Source organism: Danio rerio, chromosome 6, assembly GCF_052040795.2.
Source record: "Danio rerio strain M-AB ecotype USA chromosome 6, GRCz13ab, whole genome shotgun sequence".
Lineage (NCBI taxonomy): Eukaryota > Metazoa > Chordata > Actinopteri > Cypriniformes > Danionidae > Danio > Danio rerio.
The window spans coordinates 11,747,910-11,756,564 of NC_141026.1; the positions used below are offsets into that span (position 1 = coordinate 11,747,910).

General features: G+C 35.6%; 1 protein-coding gene across 2 annotated transcripts; it reads right to left on the reverse strand.

Annotated features, from left to right (window-relative positions):
* Positions 1–345: 345 nt before the first annotated feature.
* atp5mc3b (ATP synthase membrane subunit c locus 3b) lies at positions 346–5,962 on the reverse strand. Of its 2 annotated transcripts, XM_087256228.1 has the most exons (5): positions 5,937–5,962; positions 5,636–5,725; positions 4,900–4,977; positions 3,135–3,325; positions 346–652 (listed from the first exon to the last, which is right to left on the reverse strand). In XM_087256228.1, exons 2-5 carry the CDS (start codon positions 5,672–5,674, stop codon positions 538–540), a joined length of 423 nt encoding a protein of 140 aa, XP_087112354.1. In that variant the 5' UTR covers positions 5,675–5,725; positions 5,937–5,962; the 3' UTR covers positions 346–537.
* Positions 5,963–8,655: the final 2,693 nt, after the last annotated feature.

Below are 8,655 nucleotides of genomic sequence, written 5' to 3' on the forward strand. Positions count from 1 at the left end.
TATTTTACATTATTTTTTACCTCAATAATGTTTAAGAAAATCATTAAGCACTCTTTAGTTTGTATTTTTGCTCCATTGTATTCATTTATAATTAGCAATTTCCATATATTTTATGCAGACACACTCCCTTATCAATGTAAAAATATGAATTCACAAAGAGTTATTTAAATCTTTTCAAAATCCAAACAGTCACAGAAAAAAAATCAGTTTTTTCCCCCCATTATCGTGCAGCACTAAATTACACAATATAAACGTCAGATTTATTTATTTTTTAAACAATCCCAAATAACTTTAAAATCACCCATGAATAACCATCCTCAATACACAAAAGAGGCCATTCAAACATTTTAAATAGTGAAATACATGTATTTATTCTGTATTTGGATACATTTTTACAATACATGTCTTTTATCTTATCAGCCTTCAACAAAAACTTGGAAAAATGTACAATTTTAGTGACACCGACAAAGAACGCTTTTGGTAGCCAGTGTAAAAACGCGTCGTCACAGCTGTGAGAGGAGGTGGACGGAGCAGTGTTTACATGGCAAACAGGATGAGGAAAGCCACCATCAAACAGAAGAGACCCATAGCCTCGGACAGGGCAAATCCCAAGATAGCATATGAGAACAACTGCTGCTTCAGAGATGGGTTCCTGCGAGAGACAGGGAGAGGTCAGGGGTCACTCGTTTACGTATTTAATGCTATGAGAAACTTATGGCTATTTCACAGCAAGATCAATGTACACAAAAACATTAACAACTTCATTTTATTAAGATACAAACAAATGTCAATCTAAATACAATTCACAAAAACTGTCAATTAAAAATTACATATGATTTTTCAATTCAAAATTTGAAATTAAAATTCTTCCTGTTGATCAGGGGCCACTCATCACCACATTATTGCTTAAGGTCACAGAAAACAGATGTGAGCTCCCAATACGCAATGCAGGTCAGGATGAGTTTGCTCAAGTTTAAAATATTTTGAACAGTACAATAACTGGATTACTGTAATTACAGAGCTCTTAATTATAAAATATGAATAATAATAATAACAATAATAATAATGTTATAATTTCCAAAAAAAAAAAAAAAAAAAAATTATATATATATATATATATATATATATATATATATATATATATATATATATATATATATATATATATATATATATATATATATATAAATAAAGTACATAGAGGACTGCTTTGACTTGTGCTGGTTTATTAAATGAAGAAAAAAAAAAAGTTAATTCTTAGAGACGTCGAGTTAAATGTTTAACAGAATAAAGACAAAGACTTGAGGGGGAGTAAATGTGAGATGTACAGTTGAAGTCAGAATTATTAGCCCCCTTTTGATTTTTTTTTTTCTTTTTTAACTATTTCCCAAATGATGTTTGACAGAGCAAGAATATTTTCACAGTATGTCTGATAATATTTTTTCTTCTAGAAAAAGACTTTTGTTTTATTTTGGCTAGAATAAAAGCAGTTTTGAATTTTTTAAAAACAATTTTTGGGACAAAATTATTAGCCCCTTAAAGCTAATTTTTTTTCCGATAGTCTACAGAACAAACCATCATTATAGAATAAGTTGCTTAATTACCCTAACCTGCCTAGTTCACCTTATTAACCTAGTAAAGCCTTTAAATGTCACTTTAAGCTGCATAGAAGTGTCTTGAAAAATATCAAGTAAAATATTATTTACTGTCATCATGGCAAAGATAAAATAAATCAGTTATTAGAAATAAGTTTTTAAAACTATTATGCTTAGAAATGTGCTGAAACAATCTTCCCTCCATTAAACAGAAATTGGGGAAAAAAATAAACAGGGGCGCTAATAATTTAGGGGGGCTAATAATTCTGACTTCAACTGTATACTTATTGTTCACTCAAAAATGAACAACTATCAGTTGTGCATGTCTTAGGGCTGGGCAATAAGCCAAAAATGCAATCTCGATAATTATTTTCTATATTGAACGATAATGATATACATTGATACAAGCTGTTGATGCTTCCCCTTTTAAAAGATTATCCCAACCATGACTGAAGGCGGATACTGCTGGCAGGAAAGTGAAGTGCTAAACAATACTGGGTTATGCGGCATGGCCTATTTTCTGTGAATCTCTAATAACTTTAGAATCCTGTTGTTGTATACTGCTGCTGTGTGATTGGCTCTTAGGATCAAAATTGAGTAAAAATGTCCAGAGTTCTCATCGATATCAACCCAGCCCTAATTTGTCTAATGCAGGGGTCCCTAGAGAGCTTATTTTTTAGCTTTAACCCTTATTAAACACACCAAATCAAACTGCCTGAGTCCTTTAGGATGTTTGATACACATACAATTAAGTGTGGCTAAAACTTCAGTAGGGCTAAAACTAAACTCTGCAGAGCTGCGGGTCTCTAGGATCGGAGTTCAACACCCCTGGCAGAGGTTTTCCTACCATGGATGTAAATGGTTACTGGGTTTAATTTATCCAAAAATTCTTCCTTTGTGTTCAACAGAAAAGAGAAACTCAAAGACTTTTAACTTCTTGAGGATAAGTAAACGGTGAAAATACTCATTTTTTGGTGAACTATTCCTTTAAAACGACTGCATTTGTCCCTCTAGGGCAGGGGTCACTAATCTCGTTCCTTAAGGTCCGGTGCCCTGCAGGGTTTAGCTCCAACTTGCCTCAACAGATCTGCCTGGGTGTTTCAAATATACCTAGTAAGACCTTAATAAGCTTGTTCAGGTGTGTTTGATTAGAGTTGGAGCAAAAATCTGCAGGACACCAGACCTCCAGGAACAAGCTTGATCCCTGCTCTAGGGTTTCCTTTTAATAACAAAAACTCTTCATTTCCTCAAGCATCCAATACTACTTTATCATTATTATTATTTAGGAGTTTTCACCTTTATTATGATATAGGAAAGTGGTCATTTCATACAGGAAAGCATTAGGAGCAAAGAGAGGGGAATGATCGGCAAACGACCTTGAGCTGGGAATCGAACTCGGGTTGCTGGAAGCACTTCTATATGTTGGTGCACAATACCACTAGACTTTTGGTGCTGACCACAAGCAACCAATACTTTATCAGACAATAGTGGAGAGAAAAGGTAGGGATCACGTCAGGTGTTCATGTTGTTTTAGTGTACCTGGCATATCCGATAATGAGACTGCCGAACACTGTTCCGATTCCAGCTCCTGAACCTGCCACTCCCACAGTGGCGGCTCCAGCACCAATGAACTTGGCGGCTGTGTCGATGTCACGGCTTATGGCGCTTGTCTGAAAGCCCCGAACTGCAACCTGGGAGCCGGCAGTCTGTGGCAGAAAGGCTGGGCTGGCCTTTAGAGAACAAAAAAAATTATAATCATATATATTAATTCACAAAATAAACCATAACTCTTTCTTGGACAAGTTTACAAAAGGAAGTGTCCATATAGAGGAGAAAATTACTATTATTATTATCTTTTTAGGAACAGTCCTGGCAAAAAGTGAACATTTGGATTTTGCTCTCAAGAACTTTCAAACAAGTTTGGGTTACTTACTAATGAACAGTTTAATTTTGAAGAAAAATAGAAACCTGTAACCACTAACTTCCATAGTAAGAAAACCAAATATTATTGAAGTCAATGATTACAGATTTCCAGCTCTCTTCAGAATATCTTTAATGTTGATCAACAGAAGTCAAACTGATCTGCACAAGTGAAAGATCGAGCTAATGACATTTCAGTTTTGTGTGAACGATCCCTTTAAGGTGATCTACAGACCCGTCCCTACAGAGATTTCCCCCCTGATTTAAGCTCATTTTAATAGCTAGGCCTGTCAGTAATTAGTATATTGACTTAACGCGTTTTCCAGCCAGTTGGGAAGAATTAATCCAGTAGGATAAATCCCACAGCTCAGGTAATGGAACAAAAGACTACAAGTTCACAGTTAGTGCAACACACTGTAACTCCAGTAAACACCATTTAAAGTCTGTATGAACTGAGCAAATAGTGGTGCACTTGAAACATTAAACAGAGGTCAGGTTATTTCATTGCTAGCAAACTACTGGATAAAAAAAAGTGCTTATTGAGTTTCTGGCCAAGCAGTCAAGCTAATATAATGGTTAAAAGAGGATACACTTTGTGGATTAACTTGGAGATGGTTTAATTGTTCGCATGAAAAGCAATTTGTGGCAGTTGCCAATTTTGATCGTATTGCTTAGACTCTATGATATTTGCATCAAAATATGAAGTTTCAAATAATGTCTGCAGATGGCAGAAGCAATTATTTCCATACAAGTAAATTTGTCCAATTGGAACTGTAATTGATTACCATACCAGTCTCATAACAAGCGGTTAAAACTTATGAAACATGTGCTTTACTTAATATTCTACATTAATTAGTATTATTTTTTTATACACCCTCCGTCTTTATTATTTATTACTTTGTTTCTTTTTCTCTCATTGTACTTTTTGCTTTAACATTGTTATACTTCTTTAAAATGGTCATATTTCTCTTGTTGCAAAAAAGTAATATCTGTATTGTTAGCATTATACTTCTGTCAGTCGTATTTTCATTGTAACTGCCTGTTATTATTGCAAAAAAGTACATGTCCATTTACATTTATTTTCAAACATTTATAAAAAAAAAATGTCAACTTTACATTTGTTACTGTCAAACCCGTTTTGTGCATTTTATTTTATTTATTCAAGGTGTTTGATAGTTCAATTTTGTTGAACCTTGTAAAAATTGTCAACTCTGTACTGCCTATTAAAATCCCTTTAAACTAAAATTGTCACCAAAAAAATAAACTTTTTAGGAGCTTAGCTTTTTTATTCCAATGGAAAACAATTGGTAAAGATACATAAATGCCCATTTACAGCAGCAAATAAGTATCAGATATGGCCTTGGCGAATACGTTTAGCACTCACCTCTGCAGAGCTGACATCTGGCCTGGACAGCACAGACGCAGAGAGTGGTCTGTACAGCGCCCTTGAACCAGAGCGGACCTGAGACACAGATCAAAGTGACATTAGTGCACAAGACATGCCAATACACTGATTACTGTAGTTAAGACTGACACACACACACACCAAACTGTTGCTTCAGTAACTGAGTCAAGAGGTAGCAGAAGAAAACCACTCATTTTAGATTTGCCACAATTAAGAGATTACTATGAGTAGTAATCAATAGGTCAATTTCAAGATCAATTGAATAAAACATTAAACTTCAATAAAAATGGTTTGTTGAAGCTAGTTCAGTGACAGCAGCAACAAATCATGCTACAGCTTTAATTAACCAGCAGCAATGACTAGCAATGTCACACTTCAGCTTTAATATAGCATATTTCAATGAGTTGTGCTTTAATTTCACATTTCAGCTAACTATTAAGCACCAAGGCTTGCTGTCAGATTACTATAATGACCTTGACTTCCCGGGAATAGCCTTTCAGGTGATAGCATTAGCAACACAACAGCTAGCCGTTGACATCTTAACCGCAATGACATGCAAACAAATGAATCCTGCAGCAGCAGCTTTTGATTTGGACGGAGATGACGGATTTAACACGCGCTGCATGGTAAAAGTCCAGTGCTGCAGGCCTCCTGCATTATAATAAGGAAGCATAATTCGGTTTTGATATTGAGTTACTGCAAAACTCATACTCACCAGTGCGGGTGTGGACACAAACTTTGCACAGGCGTACATGATTTTGGTAGAGCTCGCTGACTGTGGTAAGGAATAAACCCGCGTCTGTCTCTGTGGGAAAAGCCGACAGTTTAAGGTCAACGCAATATCACAGCTTTCAAATCGCGACTACACAACAAATAGTTGCGTTTACAAGGAGATTATAATCTTTAGTGTATAAAACAGAGTAAATGTGATGAATAAATGCGGGTAAATCGCAATGATGGGACAAGATTGTAGTAATTTAGCTTCGCCGGTCTCGGTTTAGCTCTCCTTCACTTACCCGGCTGCAGAGGTCGAACCGCTGAGGAGCTACTGCGCATGCCCGACCCTCTATTTAATCAGGCACCCGGATGCACGCATGACGCGTTTGAAGGTCATTCAATGGTGCTTTATTTAAAACTGCATTGAGGGGAATATATATATATATATATATATATATATATATATATATATATATATATATATATATATATATATATATATATATATATATATATATATATATATATATATTTAAATTAGTTTAATTTCGAGATCACCAAGCAGTAGTTTTAAAAGGGGTAGTTCACCAAAAAAATCAACTCTGTCATCTTTTAGCTAGCCTATTTACCCTTCACTTATCCCTGTTTGAGTTTCTTTAGTTTTCTGTTTTCATTCATAAATTTTCTTAGGCTTAGTCCTTTTATTTACCTGGGGTTGCCACAGCAGAATTAACCGCCAACTATTCCTATTCACATTTATACACTACGGCCAATTTAGTTTAATCAAAAGCCTATTTGTGAGAGGGGTCTGGATGCAGACCTGATGCAATCTAAGCTGCATCCAATGCTTTTTAATGCGCTCACCTAACCCCACCCCTAACCCTACCTGTCACAGTGACGTCACTCACTCCATTGAGTGCATTGTGTCTGACATTGCATCGTTGAGGGATGCAATCTCAGCTTGCATCATGAAGGCTGCATCCAGATACTATTGCTATTTGTTTGTCCTACTATGGATGTCAATAGTGACCGGCTTTGTCTTTAGTGCTCATCAGAGTAAACAAACTCAAAACTTTGAAACCCCCTGAGGGTGAGTGAATAGTGAGTACATTTTCATTTTGGATGCTTTATCCTTTTAATCCGCATTTCATGTGTTACTTTCTAAAGCACAGTAAAATAAATAAATAAAATGAGAGAGAGAGTTAACTTGATTTAAATTACATGTAAATATTTAGGGCGATGCAGTGGCGCAGTGGGTAGCACGTTCGCCTCACAGCAAGAAGGTCGCTGGGTCGTTGGTTTGATCCTCGGCTCAGTTGGTGTGTCTGTGTGGAGTTTGCATGTTCTCCCTGCGTTCGCATGGGTTTCCTCTGGGTACTTCGGTTTCCCCCACAGTCCAAAGACATGCGGTACAGGTGAATTGGGTTGGCTAAATTGTCCGTAGTGTACGAGTGTGTGTATGTGCGGCTGGAAGGGCATCCGCTGCGTAAAAACTTGCTGGATAATTGGCGGTTCATTCCGCTGTGGTGACCCCAGAATAATACAGGGACTGAGCTGACAAGAAAATGAATGAATGTAAATATTTATAATATTATATATAATATATATAATTTACAATATAATAATATTGATTAACTTGTAATTTTAAAGCCATTATAATATCATTTGACAATTCAAACCTATTTGGGTATATAGTATATAAATAAGTCAGTCACTCACCCTCCTTCGGTTTAGACCCTGATTTATCAGGGGTCAGCACAGTGGAATAAACCACCAACTGTAATTCATATAAATCAAATTATTAACAACAAGACAATTTTGACTAAAAATGCTTTTAATGTAAAACACATTTAATTGGAGCAAATAAAAAGATGCAGAGGACTGACTGGCTTTGCTAAATTTAAATATGCATGTATATTCCTTCACTCACTGCTGATTGGTCCAGTTTGGGTATTTTCTCTTAACTCAGAATAAAACCTGCTCTGAAATGTAGATCTCAAGGCAACAAAACTCAAACCACCTTTTTTTTTAGCCCAAAACTGATTTTGATTAAACTAAACCCAACCTTACCTGGGTAAAAACCCAATACCGGCATTAGACAACATGCCTTCATTCATTTTCCCCTTCAGCTTAGTCCCTTTATTCATCAGGGGACGCCATTGTGGAATGACCCGCCAACTTTTCCAGAATATGTTTTATGCAGTTGATGCCCTTCCAGCTGCAACCCTGTACTGGGAAACATCCATTCACTCTCATTCCTACACAGAGGGTTTCTGCAGGTTTCAGCAAGACTTTTTTTTAAAGACCATTATAAATGAAATTCTAGACTCATAAAAGGCTAAAGGCTAAGGAATTTTTCAACTGGCTTATATGGAAAAGATTTTTATTTGCCCTATCAAAAATAAATTTAATAGATTTAATAAAACAATAATAAACGAATATTTAAAAATGTAAATGTTTTAGATATTTCTTAGTGAAATATTTTAGATATTGTGTAATTTTGTGAACTTTTTTTCAACATAAATTATCTTTAAAATAAACAAATGTTTTAAAAGTTTTAAAAAGTATAATAGTATAAATCTATGCACAACAATCTGTCCAGGTCGGTGTCCTCAGCAGTAAATACATGGAGCACTTTTAAAATAATGTTATTGTCAGGAAAATAATTAAACCATTATGAGGATAACTACAGTTAAAAATGTTTAAAGATTTACATGAACAAAGGAAAATTAAGACAATATTTTAGTCAATTTAAGACTTTTTAAGGCCTAAAAATTTTGACTTTGGAATTTAAGACATTTTAAGACTGCACAAATACACTTCAGCTAACTTAGTTTATTCAAGTCACCTATAGCGCATGTCTTTTGGACTGTGGGGGAAACCGGAGCACCCGGAGGAAACCTACGCCAACAGAAGGAGAACATGCAAAATTCACACAGAAATGCCAACTGGCCCAGCCAGGACTCGAACCAGCGACCTTCTTGCTGTGAGGCGACAGTGCTAACCACTAAGCCATCG

What these genes read in the sequence shown, in the direction of transcription:
- atp5mc3b (XM_087256228.1), bottom strand. Translation starts at nt 5,674, where the DNA reads ATGTACGCCTGTGCAAAGTTTGTGTCCACACCCGCACTG. An exon ending in TTGTGTCCACACCCGCACTG is followed by an intron (nt 4,978 to 5,635) that starts GTGAGTATGAGT and finishes TCTGTGTCTCAG; the next exon opens with GTCCGCTCTGGTTCAAGGGC. An exon ending in CAGATGTCAGCTCTGCAGAG is followed by an intron (nt 3,326 to 4,899) that starts GTGAGTGCTAAA and finishes TGTTCTCTAAAG; the next exon opens with GCCAGCCCAGCCTTTCTGCC.